Here is a 21,632-nt window from a genome sequence, read left to right as displayed (position 1 = left end):
AATAGATATGAGCGCTGCTGCTGCTGCTAAGTCGCTTCAGTTGTGTCTGACTCTGTGTGACTCCATAGACTCAGCCCAGCAGGCTCCTCCGTCCCTGGGATTCTCCAGGCAAGAACACTGGAGTGGGTTGCCATTTCCTTCTCCAATGCCTGAAAGTGAAAAGTGAAAGTGAAGTCGCTCAGTCGTGTCCGACTCTTCACGACCCCATAGACTCAGCCCACCAGGCTCCTCCGTCCATGGGATTTTCCAGGCAAGAGTACTGGAGTCGGGTGCCATCGCCTTCACAGTGGTAAAGAATCTGTTTGCCAACGCAGGAGATGCAGGAGTTAGGAAGCTCCCCTGGAGAAGGACATGGCAACCCACTTCCGTATTCTTGCCTGGAGAATCCCATAGACAAAGGAGCCTGGTGGGCTACAGTCCAGGGTGTTGCAAAGATTCGGACACGATTGCGCATGCACACGTATATGTGTGAGTGCAAGAAATGCTTTCTTCTTCACTACAATACAAAACCAAAACACACAAAAAACTAACAAAAACACATGCATGTAACACTCAGGAGACCACTGCTGGTACAGACACAGTAAAGTCCCAGGGATTTCATGCACTGTTCTAAACGAACATGGCAATTTCTCCACTACAGCCAGTTGTCATTCATAAACAAAAGTTCAGTGTGGCCTGATCTTCTCACATTTTTCAGAGAATTTTGTAAAGTAATTAACATTTTTTAAGTAATGGCAGCTCGTTTATATTACTGTAAAACACTGTGTGGGCTAGTATTTTAAGGGTCAAAGAAAGTAATTCAGCTGGGGTTTGTTTTTACTTTTAGTAGAGTGAATATCCTGAGTTCCATTCAGCACTTGTGACACCTTCACACTCACTCCCATTACAGAAACCCTGGCTCTTAGAAATCAAATACCAAGAACTGACTTGTACATTTTATGTCATTCCTCTCCAGAGGCAATGAATACTGTGCATCAACCTGCAAAAAAAAAAAAAAAAAGCTTGATAGTTGAGGTAGATGGTAATAAAAAAAGAATACCAGGGAGAAAAACGTAGATTCATATTTCAAAGCCATTAACCTGCCAACGTTAAAATGGATTAAAATGAGCAGAGATGAAATATACAGAGATGAAGTGAGATGGCTTCCATAATAAATCAGGCAAAAAGTAATAAGAACTTGAACTTGGTTGGTGGCTGTGAGGAATATAATTTGGCTGGAGCCTAGAAAAGAAATAACCTGGCTGAAGGATACAAATCATGGAGTAGATTCTACAAAGCTCCAGCTACCAACTGGGTCCAAACAAAGGAGAATGGAGAGTAGGTCCAAGGACAAAAATGGATGTTCCATGGCCAGGTTACTACATTCTTTGGATCTAAGGTTTTGAGTTTATCTGAGACTTACCTTTTATTTTTGACCTACTTCCTCATTTTTTTTAACATTTAAAAACCTGAAATATGCAGAGGGGTGAGTATATCTTCATTCTTATTTATTTTTATTGAAGTATAGTTGTTTTACAATGTTGTCAATTTCTGTTGTAAGCAAAGTGATTTGGTTATACATGTATATACATTCTTTTAAATATTTTTTTTTCCATTATGGTGTATCATAGGGTATTTTTAAAATAGGGGAATACTTTTAAAGCCAACATCTGAGTAACCACCACACAGATCCAAAATTAGATATACCCACCCACAGAAACCCTCTGTGTGCCCTTTCCAGTCCAGAGCCCTCCTTTCCTCAAGAGGTAATTGGTCTTATAACTCTAATGGCAACTATTTTTTTGCTTTTTTCTAAAGGTCATTCAACTTTTTTCAGGTAGATTGCCTGGTTCCTCTTCATTTAGTTGTTCTTGTGGGTTGTCATCTTGTTCCTTCACTTGCAACATATTTATTTGTCATCTTGTTTTGTCTAACGTCCTGTGTTTCTGGTCTCCTTTCCATAGGCTGCAGGATCTTAGTTCCTCTTGCTTCTGTCCCACTGCCCACTGGTACAGCAGGTTGGTCTAGGGGCTTGTGCAGGCTTCCTGGTAGAAGGGCCAGGTGCCTGCCCTCTAGTGGTGGAGCTGGGTCTTGTCCTTCTGATGGGCAGAGCCATGTCAATGGGTGTGTTTTGAGGTGGCTCTGAGCTCAGTACTCAAAAGACAGTACAGCCTGTCTTCTAATGGGTGGAGCTGTGTTTCTACCTTGTTGGTTGTTTGGCTTGAGGCTTTCCAGCCCTGGAGCATGCAGGTTGATGGACGGGGCTGTCTTGGTGCTGAAATGTAGACGTTTCAGGAGAGCTCACTCCAATCAGTATTCCCTGAGGCTTCTGTTACCAGTGTCCTTGCCCCAACAGTGAGTTATAGTCTACATTTATCTCCCCAAAAGACCCTCCAAGACCGCTGTGTATGTCTAGCCCAGGTTCTCATGGGGGTGCTCCTTTGTACTGGGTCCCAGTGCACCTGAGACCTTGTGTGTACCCTCCAAGAGTTGCTATTGTTCAGTTACTGACTGTTTGCGACCCCATGGACTGCAGCATGCCAGGCTTCCATGTCCTTCACCACACCCCAGAGCTTGCTCAAACTCATGTCCATCCAGTCGGTGATGCTGTCCAACCATCTCATCCTCTGTCGTCCCCTTCTCTTCCTGCCTTCAATCTTTCCCAGCATCAGGGTCTTTTCAAATGAGTCAAATCTTCGCATCAGGTGGCCAAAGTATTGGAGTTTCAGCCTCAGCACCGGACCTTCCAATTGAATATTCAGGATTGATTTCCTTTAGGATTGATTGGTTTGATCTCCTTGCTGTCCAAGGGACTCTCAAGAGTCTTTTCCAACACCACAGCTCAAAAGCATCAATTCTTTGGCTCTCAGCCTTCCTTATGGGCCAACTTTCACATCCAGACATGACTATTGGAAAAATTATAGCTTTTACTATTTGGACTTAAGTCAATAAAGTAATGTCTCCGATTTTTGATATACTGTCTAGGTTGGTCATAACTTTCTTTCCAAGGAGCAAGCGTCTTTTAATTTCATGGCTGCAGTCACCATCTGCAGTGATTTTGGAGCCCAAGAAAATAAAATCTGTCACTGTTTCTTGCCCTCCAAGAGTGGAGTTTCTGTTTCCCTAGCCCTGTGGAGCTCTTGCATTCAAGTATCACTGGCCTTCACAGCTAAACGCTCTTGGGGTTCTTCCTCCTAATACTAAACTGTCTGACTATCACGGAGGGCCATTTTTATGCAGCAGCATCCCTGTGCAGCCTGCCTGGGTTTAATATTTTTTGGTGCGAGGGTTGTTTTTAGTATAGATATCTGTGTGTGGCTGATGCGGTGGTGACCAGAGCTATACTGGATATTGATCAAGGCCTCCCCTTAGCTCTGTGGTTGTCCCTGCTCTGTCAAGGTGGGGTCTGCTCCCTAGTTGTTGTAGTCGAGGCCGCCCCCCCCGCCCAAATCTGTTTCTTGGTTGTATTTCTGATCTGCGGTGTGAGGGAGGCAGAAGTGGAGCACTCCCACTGGGAGGGAAGCCACTGAGTATTCCTCCTCTGGAGCTGGTCACCTATGGGTGTCCTCTGTTGTGTCACCTTTCAACTGTTGTGCAAGCTCTCAGATTACACACTTCGCACTGCTTTCAGCCCCACCTTAACCATGGGCATGCCAGCAGTTGGCCTTGTGTCTCTCAGATGTTGATTTCACCAGGCCACCAGCCCAGATCCGCTGAAGTCAGTGCCCAGGTTGCAGTAATCATGGATTTGGCCCTCTGTGGGCACTATGGAGGCAGCTCAGACTCTGGCCTGGCCCAACCCCCCTGTTTAAGTGCCCACAAAGTCTACAGCTGCTAAAGCTAGGCCTTTCTTGGACATAGGAGCCCTCGTTGTCTGTTTAGAAGTTCTGCAGACACTGAACGTCCAAAGCTGGTCTCAGGGGTGTCAATTTGCAGTTTTTGCAGTTGTGAGAAGAGATTTCAGCTTTTCTTCCTTAGTTTCATGGCCCTTGGGGCTCAGCTATAGTTTGAGCACCATCCCCACATGTGGACCACCCGAAGGGTCTGCTCCCAAGGCTGTCCTGGTGCACATAAGTCAGCCTTAGTGAGGAGGGGAGTGCGGATGCAGTAGTGGCCAGGGTCACAAGAAGGAAGCCTTTCCTAGTGCCCAGGGAGGCAAGGGCCACGTGTGGGGAGAGAGGCTTCAGTGGTGGTCCCACCTCTTGTGTGTCACTTAACAATGGTGTTTCACTTCTATAGTGGTCTACATTTCCTCCACAAGCATTCTCAGCTGCATTTTTCCCCACTCCCATTCCCTTAGGCTGTCTCCTCATAGCCAAGAGCAGTGCTCTCCCCAGGTCTGCTCACCAAACCCCTTGTTTAGCACCCAGCCCTCATGTGCACTGGCAACACACCTCTCAGGCTGGGGCACGCAGGGTTGTGGCACAGACCATCTGCAGGTCTCAGTCTGTCCTGCCTCAGTCAGTTCAGTCGCTCAGTCGTGTCCGACTCTTTGCAACCCCATGGACAGCAGCATGCCAGGCTTCTCTGTCCATCACTAACTCCCGGAGTTTACTCAAACTCATGTCCATCGTGTTGGTGATGCCATCAACCATATCATCCTCTGTTGGTCCCTTCTCTTCCCGCCTTCAATCTTTCCCAGCATCAGGGTCTTTTCAAATGAGTCAGTTCTTTGCATCAGGTGGCCAAAGTATTGGAGTTTCAGCTTCAGCATCAGACTTTCCAATGAATATTTAGGATTAGTTTCCTTTGGGATGGACTGGTTGGATCTCCTTGCTGTCCAAGGGACTTTCAAGAGTCTTCTTCAACACCACAGTTCAAAAGCATCAATTCTTCAGTGCTCAGCCTTCTTCACAGTCCAACTCTCACATCCATACATGACCACTGGAAAAACCATAGCCTTGACCAGACGGACCTTTGTTGGTAAAGTAATGTCTGCCACAGATCATTTGTGCTGTCCTCTGATAGCCCCCAAAGCTCCCCTTCCATCCCAACTGATCTCCCCACCAGTGAGGGGGCTTCTTTAGATGTGGGAACTTCTCCTCTCCTTCAGCTCCCTCCAGGGGTGCAGCTTCCCATCCCATCTCCTCTCCTTTTCCTTTTCCCTTCTTTCTTTCATCCTACCTGGTTATGCAGGGATCTTTCTTGTCACTTTAGATGTCTGAGGTCCTCTGCTAGTGTTCAGCAGGTGCTCTGTGAGGACTGTTCAATTTGTAGATGTATTCTTGATGCACTTGTAGGGAGAGATGAACTCTACGTCCTCCTACTCCTCTGCCATCTTGACTCTCTCTAAAGGTCATACAAGAGAAAAAAAATTTTTTTTAATTGAAATACAGTTGATTTGGAATGTTGCATTAGTTTCAAGTGTAAAGTTTATGTACAGATATACATTCTTTTTCCCATTCTTTTCTCATATAGCTTATATATAAGATATTGAGTATGGCTTCCTGTGCTATACACCAGGTCCTTTTTGGTTATCTGTTTTATACAGCTACTACTGTACGTTAATCTCAAACTCCTAGTTTATCCCACCTCCCCTTTCCCCTTTGGTAACCATAATTTTGTTTTCTATGTATGTGAGTCTATTTTTGTTTTGTAAATAAGTTCATTTTTTTTTAGATTCTACATCTACATGATATTATTCGATATTTGTCTCTGTCTGACTTACTTCACTTAGTATGTAATCTCTGGATCCACCCATGTTGCTGCAAATGGCATTATTTCATTCCTTGTTTATGACTGAGTAATAGTCCATTGTACATATATATTTCCACATCTTTATCCATTCCTCTGTTGATGGGCACTTAAGTTGTTTCCATATCTTGGCTATTGTAACAAATGCTGTGATGAACATAGGGGTGCATATATCTTTTCAAATTTTGACAGTTGTTGGATGTCTTATAAATGGAAACATACTGAATGCACTATTTTTTGATTTGCCTCTGTTTCCTAATATTATGCTGTAAGAGTCACCGTGTTATTGCTGATCAGCCACTTTTATTGCTGTATAACATTGAATTCAAAGAATATATCAGTATCTGCATTCTATTGGTGGGCATTTGTATCGCTCCCCATTTGGGCTTTCACAGACAGTATTGCTACAAAGAGTCTTACACACATCTTGTTGCACAAGCACATGAGTTTCTCTAAGACATGCACTGTATGAGTATCAGTATCTTCAGTTTTAGTAGATGATATCCATATAGACAATTTCCAAAGTAGTTATGTAGTTTACATTCCCTCTAAGAATTCATGGGTGAACTTCTTGCTCCACACTATCACCAATACTTGGTGTCTTTTTAATTTATGCAACTTTAGTAAGAGTAAAATCATCTTTCATTGTGGTTTTAACTTGCATCTTCTTTACCCTACATAAAAATGGTCAATTTTCATATTTTTTCATATTTTATTAGCCAGTTGTATGTTTTTTGCAAAATGGCTTTGCCTTCTATGCATTATTCTTTATTGGATTTTTCTCTTTTTATTTATATGGTGAATTTTAAAAATATCTGGATATGAGTTCTTTATCAATTATGTCATGTAAAACTACCTCTTTTGAATTGCCTTTTCCAATAGTGTCTTTTGATGATCAGACGTCCATGCAATGCGGGACACCTGGGTTTGATCCCTGGGTCAGGAAGATACCCTGGAGAAGGAAATGACAACCCACTCCAGTACTCTTGCCTGGAAAATTCCATGGACAGATGATCCATGGGATTGCAAAGAGTTGCACACGACTGAGCAACTTCACTTCTGACTTTGATGATCAGGGTTTCTCAATTTTAATACTGTCACATTTACCACTCTTCTAATTTATAATTAGCACTTTCTTTAGCTTGTTTAAGAAATCCTCCTTTACCCAAGTGTCTTAGTTTGGGTACTCTGGGAAACAGCCTCTGGGAGAAGGAAATTTGCATGCAGGAAGCTTACTGGGGCGTAGTCTCAGGAACCAGACCTGCAAGGGGGTGAGAAAAGCAGGTCTGTGAAGAAGGGAGGGTTGAACTGTGATACAGCAGTTCATCAACCCCACAGAGAGCTTGTTGTACTAAGTCAAGGGGACAAGGCTTTTACACACTTGCACCGTCCATAGAGGGAATCAGTATGTATAATTAGCAGCCAGCACTACTGACAGCTGAGGAAATGAGTGCCTCTGTTTTGGGGGCTACCCCATGCCAACTACTAGTCTACCCCTGGTGCCAACTAGACCTACTGGCTTTGTGTGCTAAGTTCTTCCCTGGGAAAAACCCTTCAATAATTATTTGGATTCTTTCCTAGAAAAAGTTTTAAAGAGGTAGGTTATCAGTTGAATACAACTCCTGCCACTAAGGCTGTCTTAAGAACTTGCCTGGTGGTCCAGTGGTTAAGAATCCACCTGCCAATGCAGGGACACGGGTTCAATCTGTGGGTCAGGAAGATCCCACGTGCCATGGGGCAACTAAGCCCGTGCACCACAAAAGACCCAGCGCAGCTAAAAAATAAATAAATATTAAAGCTGTCTTCAAGCTGCAATTGATACTTATTGTCTCCCTCTGAGACTCCCAATTCTAGATTTCTGCACCCTTAGCCTATACCTCTGCTGGTCTGGGTGGCTTATGTGGTATTATGACCCAGATTCTCATCTCTGAACTGTGTGAGTCTCTTGCCAACTTATCCTTCTCAGATCATTTACTCAGGTCATTGTCCATTAACTATCGAAATTGGGAAAGGGTATATCATTGACCTGGGTGCTAAACACTTTCCTCCCTGTCCCACTGGGTAAATATGGAGGAGCTCTACTGCCTTCGATTTTAAAACTCACTCATCCCTGCCAGAATGGCAGCTTTTCACCTTGAATGCTAAACTCTAGAAATAAGGAGCCTGGTTTGCCCCTGGAAACTAGGATCCATGGAGCCCAAAACTCAGGGATGGGAATCACACATTTTCTAAATGGCGTCAAAGGGAGTGATGCTAAGTCTGTTGGGTTTTCAGACTCCTGTATTCTACTTGTGGGTCACACAACACTGGATGGTGGAAGTTGACCTAGGGTATGTCACACCTCATCCTTACTGGATTCCCCACTTTCTTAAGTCGATAAAAGGTGCTGCTGTCCATTTCAGAAAACAGACTTCTTATTTTACTAAAAGTGTTCTTATGTATGGAGTCAGTTTTTTTGTATTTTAGATTCTCTGATCTTATCACTTATTTGAGTCTACAAACATGGTATTCTATTTGAGCTTTCTTATTTTTCCCTAAAATTAATTTCCCCCAGAGAATCTGTCTTAATTTACATAGAACTCTCTTATGCTACATTTAAGACCTACAGAGAAGTATTAATACTTTTCTCACATCCACATTTCCAAATAGTTCCTCCATGTTGATTAGAATTAAGTCCCAAATAGTAATTCACCTCACTGCTGCTTCTGCCATCTAACAAAATATTTTTAGCAAGTAAAGATTGTTTAGAAAAGGCTCTTTAATGATACCTGAATAATCAAACTTTTCACTACTATAACCTGCTGCTGTGCCATAATCTTTACTTAAAAAAGCACCAGCCATATATTGCTCAGGCTGAATCAGTACCACACTCCTACCTTAGCCCTTGTTGTTTACCCTTTCTTTGTACTAAATGTTTCTTTTCTTGGGTTAACCTTTGAAAATACAATTATATAGTGACTTCCCTGGTGGTTCAGTGGCTAAGATTCTGTGCTCCCAATGCAGGGGGCCTGGGTTCAGTACCTGGTCAGGGAACTAGGTCCCCTATGCTGCAACTAAGGGTCTGCATGCTGCAACTGAGCATCCTGCAACCGAGCATCCCACAACTGAGCATCCCGCATGCCACAATGAAGATCTAAGACCACACATGTTGTGACTAAGGCCTAGCACAGCCAAATAAATTTTAAAAAATTTTTAAGAAAATACAATCATATATTTCAATATGCATTGTTTTGGGCTTTTCCCCTTGTATTAAATTTACTTTAGCTGTATACTTGGTGGCTCAGTGGTAAAGAATCTGCCTGCCAATCCAGGAAACTCGGGTTCAATCCCTGGGCTGGGAAGATGCCCTGGAGAAGGGAATGGAAACCTACTCCAGTATTCTTGCCTGGAGAATTCCATTGACAGAGGAGCCTGGAGGGCTACAGTCCATGGGGTCACATAGGGTCAGCCATAACTGAGCGACTAACACTTTTCACTTTCCCTTTTCATACTTAAACTATCAGCTCCAACCCACAGAATCTCAGTGATATGTCTGAGATATATTTACTATCTCATATTGAACTTTATTGCTTTTTGTTAGTACTACGTATACACCCAAGAAAGAAAGCAGTATTTTCACCTTTTCCCCAGTAAATTTCTGATTCTACCCGAACCCTCCTCTTCCCACTGTGCTTTTATTGTCACAGTTGTCATCCATAACACCTCGTTTTACAGCTTGGGGGGTTTGGGCTTAATTTCTGTTCGAGCTTTATTGATCATGTTGTTAAGTCACCCAAGATGTGTTTCTAACATTCCTGAAAAGTGTGTCTCCCTTTCCCAACTATTTTACATTTGTGACTATGAATTCTTTTTTTCTAATACCATCTGTGTAGCCAACTGGTTCATTTTTCCTATCCTCTTAACATTAGTAGTAATGACTTTTAACTGAAATAGGGGAAGAAAAGAGTTTATGCTCCCAACACTTTCTGTTTCCAGCCCAGAACTATAAAGTCACTAGATATACAAGAGATTCCTGGTCTCATTCATTCCGCAACAAATCACCACTTGTCTGATATGACATTATCAAGCATTTGATTAGAATACTGAAAATACAGACACAAGCACAAGTAGTTTTCAACATTTGTGAATGAGATGGGAATGATCATCATCTGAATATAAGGTCTATAAATCTACAAATAGCATTAAGCCTCTCCCCTATAGAAAACCTAAAATAGGACTTGGAATTTTAATTTGATGAGATTAGTTGTTTGTCTTAAGGAAAGTCTCCATCAAGTCCTTCACTTCTCATTAAGAAAAAATGTAAATGAAGCACACTTTTGCATATTTAAATGTCTTCATAACTAAAGATCAGTAATTTATATGTGATTTGAAAAATGAATAACTTACACCTCAAGTGCTAAGAATTTGTCAGGTTTGGGGGTCCTGAATACCCTCAGTCTTATGCTTCATGCGGTTTTATGAAACAAACAAAGCTCTGGCTGCCAAATTTGATAAAAATGCATCTTGAAAAATGTAACACACCCCTGACAATCTTTTTATCCCAGCTCTACTGAGGTATAATTGACATATAATAAACCACATGTATTTAAAGTGTACAGTTTGATGAGTTTGACACATGTATATATTTGTGAAGCCATCATCATAATTAAGACAGTAAACGTATCATCACTGCAAGCTTGTTTGAACTCCCTTGTTTTCCCTCCCTATGATTCATGCCCACAGACCCTACCTACTACCACAGGCGATTGCTGATCTGTGACTGTAACTATAGGTTAGTTTTCATTTTCTAGTATTTTAATAAATAGAATCAGAAAGTATTTATTCTTTTTTTATCTGACTTCTGGTATAATTATTTTGATATTAATCCATGTTGTTGTGTGTAACAATAGTTCATTCCTTCTTATTACTGAGTGGTATTCCAGTCTGTGGATGTATCTCAGTTTTTTTTTTTAACCCATGACTTTACCTTATAATTGAGCCTTCTTCAATGAACTTGTGCCCTCCTATAACAGGACTGGGCTTCCCTGGTGGCTCGAATGGTTAATGCAGGCGACCCAGGTTTGATCCCTGGGTTAGGAAGATTTCTTGGAGAAGGAAATGGCAAACTACTCCAGTATTCTTGCCTGGAGAATCCCATGGACAAGAGGAGCCTGGTGGGCTACAGTCCATGGGTTTCAAAGAGTCAGACACAACTTAGCAACTAATACACACTCACAACAGGGCTATCGTGAAATCTCTTGTCTTTGGGAACAATTGGTCAAATTACATTTCTGAAGCTGCAAAGCTAAGGACAGCCCTGAGATGAATGAATCTTCCATTAAGGGTTAGAAGCAATCTGATAGGTCAATTTCTCCAGTTTTCAGACTCCATCTTCCAGTCACAACAGCATAGAATTAGCAATTTGTCATGTTTGCTATAAAACAATGTATGTGCCAAGTGTCCTGATTCAGTTAAGTTCAGTTCAGTAGCTCAGTCATGTCCGACTCTGTGACTCCATGAACTGCAGCACGCCAGGCCTCCCTGTCCATCACCAACTCCCAGAGTTTACTCAAATTCATGTCCACTGAGTTGGTGATGCCATCCAACCATCTCATCCTCTGTCGTCCCCTTCTCCTGCCTTCGATCTTTCCAAGCATCAGGGTCTTTTCCAGTCAGCTCTTCTCATCAGGTGGCCAAAGTTTTGGAGTTTCAGCTTCAGCATCAGTCCTTCCAGTGAATATTCAGGACTGATTTCCTTTAGGATTGACTGATTGGATCTCCTTGCAGTCCAAGCGACTCTCAAAGAGTTTTCTCCAACACCACAGTTCAAAAACATCAATTCTTCGGCACTCAGCTTTCTTTATAGTCCAACTCTCACATCCATCCATGACTACTGGAAAAACCATAGCTTTGACTAGACAGACCTTTGATGGCAAAGTAATGTCTCTGCTTTTTAATATGCTGTCTAGGTTGGTCATAACTTTCTTCCAAGGAGCAAGATTAAGAACGATTAAACTAAACGAAAGACGTATTTCTCTTCTCCCCCTCCCAATCCCCTATCATTTTAGACTCCTAAGGGGACCTGTGCAACATCAGTGAAGATTGCCATTGACACGGGGTACCGGCACATTGATGGGGCCTACCTCTACCAGAATGAGCATGAAGTGGGGGAGGCCATCAGAGAGAAGATAGCAGAAGGAAAGGTGCAGAGGGAGGATATCTTCTACTGTGGAAAGGTGAGTCTTCCCTTCACCTACACGGTGGGCCTGATGTCACTTTTCCTGCTGAAGAAACTCACCAAGCCACCAGCTTGTGGGATCTAGGTTTCCCACACCCCCTGCAATGGAAGTACAGAGTCCTAACCACTGGACCATCAGGGGTGTCCCAAAGAGTGAGTTCTGAACTGGCAAATTCCTCAATCTTGCCAAGAATTTAGGGACTAAATAGCCCCTTGAAGTTAGGGCAAAGTTTTTTCTTCACACTTGGGCATTGATTTAAGACAATATGGAAGAGCCACACCTACAACAAAAGTAGATTTGAGGAGTAAAGGGACATGAGGAAGTGGTTCATATTACTTGTCACAACTTTTTTCTTTAGAATAGGTAGTCTTTTTTCTTCTGTATATGCCAGTTTGTCCATAGATCACTAATTTTTTGAGATATAATTCATGTACCCTAAAGCTCACCGTGTAAAATCAGTGCTTTTTAGTATATTCACAGAGTCATACAACCATGACCAATACCTTTTCCAGAATATTTTTATCACTCCAAAAAGAAACCCCTCACCTACTAGTAATCACTTCCCATTTATCCCTCTCCGCTAGCCACTGATAAACACTGATCTACTTTATTTCTCTCTAGTTCTCCTATTCTGGACATTTCTTACAAAAGGATTCATGCAATATGTATTCTTTTCTGTGTAGCTTCTTTCTCTTATTATGTTTTCTACTTTCATTTACGTTGTAACACTTATCAGAATTTCATTTCTTTTTATAGCCAAATAATATTCCATTGAACGGATATACCACATTTTGTTTACATCTTTTGAGAAATTGAAATCTCCAACTGATGACAGTTAGAAATCACTATCCATTGAAAAGTAATCAGAAATATAAAGTATCATGATAAGATGAGAGCCAGTGGAAATATGGAATACATATTTACAGGCAGCCTTGAAGGAATGAAACTTAATAACTTTAGAGAACTTGTAATCCAATTCTCCTAAGTTTTCTAAAGAGAACAGAATGGTGCTTCAGACTTCACTCACTGCCCCTTCTCCCAACTCCTTTCCAAGCTCTTTGGGGGCCTGCAGTTCCCCAAGTCACCAGCCACTTATGGGCTATGATTTCAAGGGGCCATGTAGAACCACTGTCCCAAAACACCAGCCTGAAGCTTGTCACTTCATTACAGCTTTGCAGTCTGATTCCTAAAGATTTTGTTTTTACAGAGTCTTTCAGGAGAACTCACCAAGAGTTTCTGGGGAAGAATAAGCTTGAACTCATATCCTGAGGCCGTGAGCCAAAGATGGAAATATTTTTGAAGTTACAAATGAAAAACAAAAAAAACTTTCCTTTTTATCTCCCTGGTAAACAGTTAAAGTTGTTGCAATACCTATCACACTGAAAAAGAACTGAATTGCCCATTTCATAAGGTTGCCAAGTTAACATTTAAAAGCACTTAAAGAGAACCTAAAACTGTTGAATAAAGATAGATTAAAATATATAAAACAGAATTTTCAATTAGATGGGATGTCAATAATATACAAAAAAGACCCACATTAAAAGCAAAAACACATTTTTCACTACTCTTGCATTGTTTTCTCTTTTCTGTGCTTTGACGGCAAGAAAAAAATTATTGTTCAACATAGGAAAAAAAATTTACCAGTTTTGCTTGCCCTTACTTGTGGCAAAATGTGTATGGAAATTCAAAGGTTTTTTTTTATCCAAAAAAATATGTGAGCAAATTTGATGCTCCAAGAAAATATCCTCATTTATCCTGAGGCTCTGACTACCCCTCAGTACCCTAAGTTTCACAGACCTCAAGGGTACACATGCTCCATTCTGAGAACCCAAGGCTGAATTTTTCATTACTTAGCACTTTAGTGACTGAGTAATTTATTTTTCTTTTTTCTTATATATGTTAAACTGTCTACTTGCCTTTTATTTACCTTTTTGGCTTTATTGAAATATAACTGATGTATGACACTATATAAGTGTAAGTGTATAACACATTGATTTGATACAATTATATACTGCAAAATGGTTACCACCATTGTAAATTAGCTAACACCTCCATCACATTACATAATTACCATTATTTTTTGTGATGAAAACATTGAAGATTTATTCTCTTAGCAACAGTATTACTAACTACAATCACCATGCAATTCATTAGATTCCCAGAACTCACTCATAACGGAGTTGGCATCCTGTGACCAACATTTTTATTGGTTTTTAATTCATGAATAGCTGTTTAACTGATGATCATTTTGGAGGACAAAGATCTCCAACAAAGGAGTCTCCCATGCCATCATTTTGGTGACATCACCAGTTCAGATTGAGTACTTTCTTGTTAGGGATTGGCAGAATTTTCCTGGGGAAATGAGGAAGTGGACCAAATGGGAACAAAGGAGCTATCAAAAGGGATCTAAACCTTTACAATAATTTAAAATTTCACCAGCATCTACACCACCCATCACAATGTGAAACATTGGTGAAGTCACGTACACAACCATGTTTCATACTCAGATGAGTCACACCTTCTATCAGTGAAATAAAAATAAAGCACCAGGCCAGGGCAGCACCACTAGTTGGATACGTGTTCCCTAATTACACAATGAGGAAAAATGAAAGTGCTAAGGGTGGATTCGGCAATTAGCACCGGGAAGAGGAAGACTTTATTGCTGATTAGGTTCTCTGTGGTTCAGGTGGATCTTTAAATCTCTGGTACTATATTTGGATCACATTATACTCTGGGCATCAAGACTTATATCAGTTCAACCTATACTCAGATGACACTGCAGTTTAAACATATCTCTGTGAAATTAAATGAGTGAATACAATGTATATGAGTGTAAAGGCAACTGGGGTGGAGAATTCCCTGGCTGTCCTATAGTTAGAACTCCATGCTTCAACTGCAGGGAGCATGGATTCCATTCCTGGTCAGGGAACTGAGATCCTGTGTGCTGTGCAATGCAGTTAAAAAAAAAAAAAAGTTAAAAATATTTTAAAAGGGTGCATTATTATTTTTAAAAATACCATGGATATTAACTATCCCCTTTTTTTCTTTCAGCTGTGGGCTACAAATCTTGACCCAGAGTTGGTCCGCCCAACTCTGGAGAGGACACTCAAGGACCTCCAGCTAGATTATGTGGATCTTTACATCATTGAAATACCCATGGCTTTTAAGGTAGGTTCAGATACCTAAAGGTTATGCTTCACTCTTTGGCAACCATGAGCAAAAAGCTCTGTGCAGGAAGCTCATTCATTACTTAGAACCATAAAATAAAATGATGTTTTGTTACCATAAATAAGATAGTACTGACCAGGCCCAACAAATGCCAAGAACAATCCTGTGTATCCATCTCAGGCCTGGATCCCAGGTTTCTTGATTCATAATCCAATACATGTTCTATCATGTCTTTACAGTAATACTTTGAACTTTCTTTGTTAAACCAACATGTAATCTACTAACTGTAGTCCATACTGTAGTTGCCCAGCATCCAGCACACCCTTCTTCCCATTCACACAGTCACAAAAACATCTCTGCACAACATAATGTAAAGTAATAGATACAACTGAAAACTTACACTCCACCCTTCAGGTTTTCTTCCTTTGGAGAGAATAGTCAGGTTTTTGAAGCCAGCTCCAAGATCAGGACTTTTGTGTGATATATGTTCCTTTAGTTCAAATCACTCCTTCCTTGAACTTTCTCAATCTATGGGCTCACTGTTAATTTAACCATCACCAAAACACCCACTATACACTTCTGAAGATCAGCAACATTTTTAAAATTTCACTGATGGAAGGAAAGACTGAAAAACAAAGTTGACCACTTATCCATGAGGTATGTGAGGTCCTGCTGGACAGGAAAAACAAGAGCTCTCTGCCATTGCAGTGACCAGAATTTCTTTACACAGCCAATTTGGCTGCCCCTGCTCTGTTCTCTAGAAGCACCTTCCTTATTGACCTTCCTCTGTGGTCATATCCAAGATGTGACCTAGTGGTGGTGGTTTAGTTGCTAAGTTGTGTTTAGCTCTTGTGACTCCATGGACTATAGCCTGTCAGGCTCCTCTGTCTATGGGATTCTCCAGGCAAAAATACTGGAGTGGGTTGCCATTTCCTTCTCCAGAGGATCTTCCCAACCCAGGGATCGAACCTGGGTCTCCTGCATTGCAGGTGGATTCTTTAGTGACTGAGCCACCTTAGCAATTATATATCCCAATAACCTCATTTCACCAAAGAGAAAACTTAGACCACAAGTAATGAACTACTCAGTCAGGCTTAAAGTCCATCAGAACTGGGACCAGATCCTGGTCCCTTAATGCCAATCCCAATCTTGTTCCCTTATATTACCCTATCTCTTATCCTCATGAGCTTAATGATCCCAATGTCCTGTGGACTACAGTGATGTTTTGAATTCAGGCTCTTTGGATTTTGACCTCAACCCTTCTCTTCACTCAGCTAACTTTGATTCTTTTTCGAATGGCAGAGTTCTTACAGATTTGGAAAGAAGCTACATTTAAAAGTGAGAAAATGAAATTTACTTCTCTGTAGCTGACTAATGACTTGTAAAATCTTTTGGAGAAGGTAAATAGAGAAATTCTATTTCTATTTTTAAATAGGATCAGAGCTCAAGGACACAGAGAAGGTAAAACTTTTAACAGTGACAAATTTCACAATACAGTGACATTACCTCCCAACTGAACCTGTACTTCTTGTAATTGAGAAATCAATCTTTGAAGTCAAAATATCACATGCTTTTTGAATCTCATGATTTTTAAAAAACAAATACCTTTCTTGCTAAAATGTTTTAGCACTTTGTTATTTTTTAATGTCAAGTTAACAAGCAGACACAATTTCAGAACAAAATACAAAGTACAAAAAAGCATAAGACATTTTAAAAGGACAAAGTTATTGCTAAATAGGAATGAGAATGGACAGGGTGGATTTTTAGAAGGTTGAATTATTCTTCTAATAATGCTTTATAGTCAGGAGCAGGAAAGGAGGAAAAAGACAATGGGCTTGTCCAGATGAAGGGATTAGTAAAGTTAGCACAGTGGAAGCTTAAGGAGACATCATAGAAATATCTAAGATGGGTTCAGACATGATAAAGAATTAAATTTTGGGAGAGTAAAAACTATTAATATTAACAGAGTTCATGATGGAGGCATAAAGCCATTTCAGATCAGAAGTAAAATTAGGAAATGCTAAAGATAAGAAACATGGAGGTAGAATAGAGTGGAAATAAGCATCATAAGGTCCGTCTAGTCAAGGCTATGGTTTTTCCAGTGGTCATGTATGGATGTGAGAGTTGGACTGTGAAGAAAGCTGAGTGCTGAAGAATTGATGCTTCTGAACTGTGGTATTGGAGAAGACTCTTGAGAGTCCCTTGGACTGCAAGGAGATCCAACCAGTCCATCCTAAAGGAGATCAGTCCTGGGTGTTCATTGGAAGCACTGATGCTGAAGCTCAAACTCCAATACTCTGGCCACCTGATGCGAAGAGTTGACTCATTGGAAAAGACCCTGATTCTGGGAGGGATTGGGGGCAGGAGGAGAAGGGGATGACAGAGGATGAGATGGCTGGATGGCATCACTGACTCGATGGACATGAGTTTGAGTAAACTCCAGGAGTTGGTGATGGACAAGGAGGCCTGGTGTGCTGCGATTCATGGGGTTGCAAAGATTCAGACACGACTGAGCAACTGAACTGAACTGAACTGAAGCATCATAAGTGTTAAGGAGGTCAAAGGGCTTAGAAATCAGAGATATACAGGGTAGTTAATATGAAAGATTACATGGCTTTGATGAGAAAGGAGTCCTTTTCCTACTTTCAGTGTAACAGAAGAAAATTTAGATGAAAATTTTAGATGAAATTTAGATGCCCCCTTTATTAAAGAGGGCATGGAGAAAGTGTGATCACCAGGTAAAAGTTTCATTCAGGTTAGATGGCAGAGGGGAAAATTCAGGAAATTTTTTTTTTAATATGATGGATTTTATCCAATTCCTTGCTCCTTTTTAATAGCAAAAAAAATTCCTATTATCAAGATCTACAAAGACTTCTATGCCACCAACCAAATCCAATATACAGTTTGTCCTCATATTTTATTTAACCTCTTTCAATGCAATTGATCACTGCCTCTTTCTTTGTACATTTTCACCTTGTGGCTTTGATGATGTCATCCTCTGATGATTCTTTGGCAGCTCCTTCCCCACTAAACTCCAAATGCTTTGCCCAGTGCTCTTTCTTCAATATTTTTGCCTGACTGAGCCACTCTCTTTCTGTAGGTGATTTCACCCAATTGCATGGATTGAATATCATTTAATATGCTGAGGAACTCCCACATTTTACCTGTGCCCACAGTCTCTGAGCCACCATCTGAGACCTCTCTGCTCTCTTCAAATATCCACTTGAATGTCTAACAGTCATTTCAAACTCAAAATGTCCAAAACAAAACTCTCAATTCATTGTCCAGCCTCAGGAAACGGTTACCATCATCCACTCAAGGAATCCATAAATCATCTTTTATTTCTCTCTATCCCATTTCCAAACCCATATGAGATGGGTCCCATGTTTACATATAGGAAAAAAAGGAGAAATATGAAAGACAATTTCCACACCATAGTCAATAGATAAACCTACACAGTGTATTAAAAAGCAGAGACATCACTTTGCCAACACAGGTCCATAGAGTAAAAGCTATGGTTTTTCCTGTAGTCATATATGGATGCGGGAGTTGGACCATGAAGAAGGCTGAGAGCTAAACAATTGATGCTTTTGAACTGTGGTGTTAGAGAACACTCTTGAGGGTCCCTTGGGCAGCAAAGAGACAAAACCAGTCAATCCTAAAGAAAATCAACCCTGAATATTCATTAGAAGGACTGATGCTGAAGCTCCCATACTTTGGCCAACTGATGCGAAAAACTGACTCATTGGAAAAGACCCTGATGCTGGGAAGGATTGAGGGCAGGAGGAGAAGGGGACGACAGAGGATGAGATGGTTGGATGGCATCACCGACTCAATGGACATGAGTTTGATCACACTCTGGGAGATGGTGATGGATAGGGAAGCTCGGCATGCTGCAGTATGGGGTTGCAAAGAGTTGGACACTACTTAGCGACTGAACAACAACAGTCAATCTTCATTGAAAAAGTGTCACCAAAAAGCTAGAAAAGGAGGTTCAACAGTTAGTGTGTGAGGTAGAAAAAATGATGCTGAACTCCTAGAGGCAGCTAAACAGGGAAAGAAAGGAACCACAAGGCGATTAGCCAGACCTGAGAATTAATGAGCTGTCCATTTCTCTTATACTTAAGGAGCATTCCATTCATGAACTATGTTTTTCTTAGCTGAAGAATTCCTTCTCAGCCTTAGTGATGACATTTGGTTTCTCATAAGAATAAGAAATTTGCTGCCCTCAACTTTGGCAAGGATATACTATCCAAACACTGAGTCTAAACGTCCTAATTCTCAACTTTTACGTTTTTCTAATGAGAAATGTTATCATTAAGAGAGAACTTCATGACTTAACAACAATAATCTGTCAATAAATAAAGGAAAAATAAATGCCAGGGTGAGAGAATAAGATGAACGTGTTATATATATTGGACAAGTGAATTTCTGGATAGCTCCACAAAGGGGAGAAGACAAATTTATATGTATATCTTAAATTGGTTTCCCAGAGTCAGGGTATATTGAAATATAGACAACTCAAATTCCATCATTTTAATCCTCAGATATACTTACCTTTTTTTTTTTTTTTAACAGCCTGGAGATGATTTTTATCCTAGGGATGAAAATGGCAAATGGTTATATCACAAGTCAAACCTATGTGCCACTTGGGAGGTAAGTTAAAATGAGCTTCTTAACCTTAAAAGATTACATTTTTAAATTGTGATGTGGTTATTCCTGTTAGCTTTATGGAGAGTTGCAACCTTTACTCCCGATGAAGAGTAATAGTCAGGTATTTCTAACCATGAGCAAAGATGCATAAAATCTCCATTTCTGGGCACTGAAAAGTGTTTGATTTTACTTTGATCAAAGAGAAGAATGCCAAAGATAAGGAGGAGAGACAAATGAGAGGCAAAAAGAAAGTAAAGGAAATAAGCTTTACTATAACAGTAAATAAAAATATATAAATGAGATAAACTCATAATTCTTTTGCTTCTCAAACTGAATTTTTAAAAATCAGTAATATGATGTTTAAAAGAAACAAATGTAAAATAATAAATGAAAAACTGAAAAATAATTCTGGTTCCATTTCTGAGCAATCTGCTGGTTCCTTCCCCAAGATTATAAGAGTGAAAAAGTAGGGGGAAATAATGAGAAAACCCTTATGGACTTATGTGTTGGGGGGAGGCAGGTACAGATATTATGAACTGGTTTGTTATGTGGTAACATGGCAGCTTCTACCCAGAGTAAGAGGCAGTGCAGCAACCAGTAAGATAATTTAGGAGAGGAGCTACTGGGGTTATTTTTACTCTTATGTCTCTCTTGCTATAGCCTTGGGATAAATAAAAGCAAAAATAATGCCAATAGTTCCTCTCTTATATTCTCTTTCTGGATGCTGGGCTGCATTTTACTCTGGGTAAAAGGGCCCATGTTAGCCTCAGGAGGGGCTTCCCTGGTGGCTCAGCAGTAAAGAATCCACCTGCAATGCAGGAGGCCCAAGTTTGATCCCTGGGTCAGGAAGATCCCCGGGAGAAGGGAATGGCAACCCACTCCAGTGTTCTTGCCTGGAAAATCCCACGGACAGAGAAGCCTGGAGGGCTCTAGTCCATGGGTCGCCAAAGAGTCAGACATGACTTAGCAACTGTAAAACAACATAGCCTTGTTCACTCCACACATGTAGACACTTAGGACTCATGTTCAGACATCTTCAGGAATCAAATCAGAGCAGAACTGAAATCTTGCCCTTGTGGGAAGCTAGGGAAAACCTAAGTCTCTGCCTGACCTCTGGCAGATGTTTTCCTGCCTCTTCCAATTCAAACTCCAAAGGCTGGAAATTATAATCTAACAATTATCTCATTCAAAGAGTTGAACACGGCTGAGCATGCATGCATGCAATAGACTTCCCCCTCATGTATAATTTCCTCCAAAGGCTGGAAATTATAATCGAATGATTATCTCTTTCTATTAGACTTCCCCACATGTCGGTAACAGCTTAAAGCTCTGAACTGTGGATTGTTTTTAGGGTTGAGGAGGCACTGACTATGTTTTCTGCCGTCTGGGCCTCTCCACCTGAAAAACCATTTACTCAATCCATATGCTACCAATGCACAATTGAAAGCAGATTTACTCCTTTAAATTTTTTTTATTAATTTTTAATTGAAGGATAATTGCTTTACAGTATCACATTGTTTTCTACCAAACATCAACATGAATCAGCCATAGGTTTACCCATGTCCCTTCCCACTTGAACATGTCTCCCACCTCCCTCCCCATCCCACCCCTCTAGGTTGTTACCAAGTCCTGGTTTGAGTTCCCTGAGTCATACAGCAAATTCCCATTGGCTGTTTATTTTACATATGGTAATATATCTTCCATGTTACTCTCTCCATACCTCCTACCGTCTCCTTCTTCCTTCCACCCAAGCAATGTCCATAAATCTGTTCTCAATGTCTGTGTCTCCATTGCTGCTCTCCAAATAGGTTCATCAGTATCATCTTTCTAGATTCCATAAATGTGTTAGTATATGATGATTATTTTCTCTTTCTGACTTATTTCACTTTGTATAATAGGCTCTAGGTTCATCCATCTCAT

The 21,632-nt window shown here is 40.6% G+C and overlaps 1 protein-coding gene across 1 annotated transcript in view; it reads left to right on the top strand.

Moving 5' to 3' along the window:
* The window catches only part of AKR1D1 (aldo-keto reductase family 1 member D1), a 51,688-nt gene that overhangs the window by 7,684 nt on the left and 22,372 nt on the right, over window positions 1-21,632 (top strand). The window contains exons 2-4 of the mRNA XM_027538892.1: window positions 11,721-11,888; window positions 14,943-15,059; window positions 19,638-19,715. Of these exons, the coding sequence (XP_027394693.1) occupies window positions 11,721-11,888; window positions 14,943-15,059; window positions 19,638-19,715 (363 nt within the window). The remainder of the gene's footprint in view (window positions 1-11,720; window positions 11,889-14,942; window positions 15,060-19,637; window positions 19,716-21,632) is intronic.

This window comes from Bos indicus x Bos taurus, chromosome 4 (assembly GCF_003369695.1).
Source record: "Bos indicus x Bos taurus breed Angus x Brahman F1 hybrid chromosome 4, Bos_hybrid_MaternalHap_v2.0, whole genome shotgun sequence".
In the NCBI taxonomy this organism is placed as follows: domain Eukaryota; kingdom Metazoa; phylum Chordata; class Mammalia; order Artiodactyla; family Bovidae; genus Bos; species Bos indicus x Bos taurus.
This window is presented reverse-complemented; position numbering and strand designations above follow the sequence as displayed.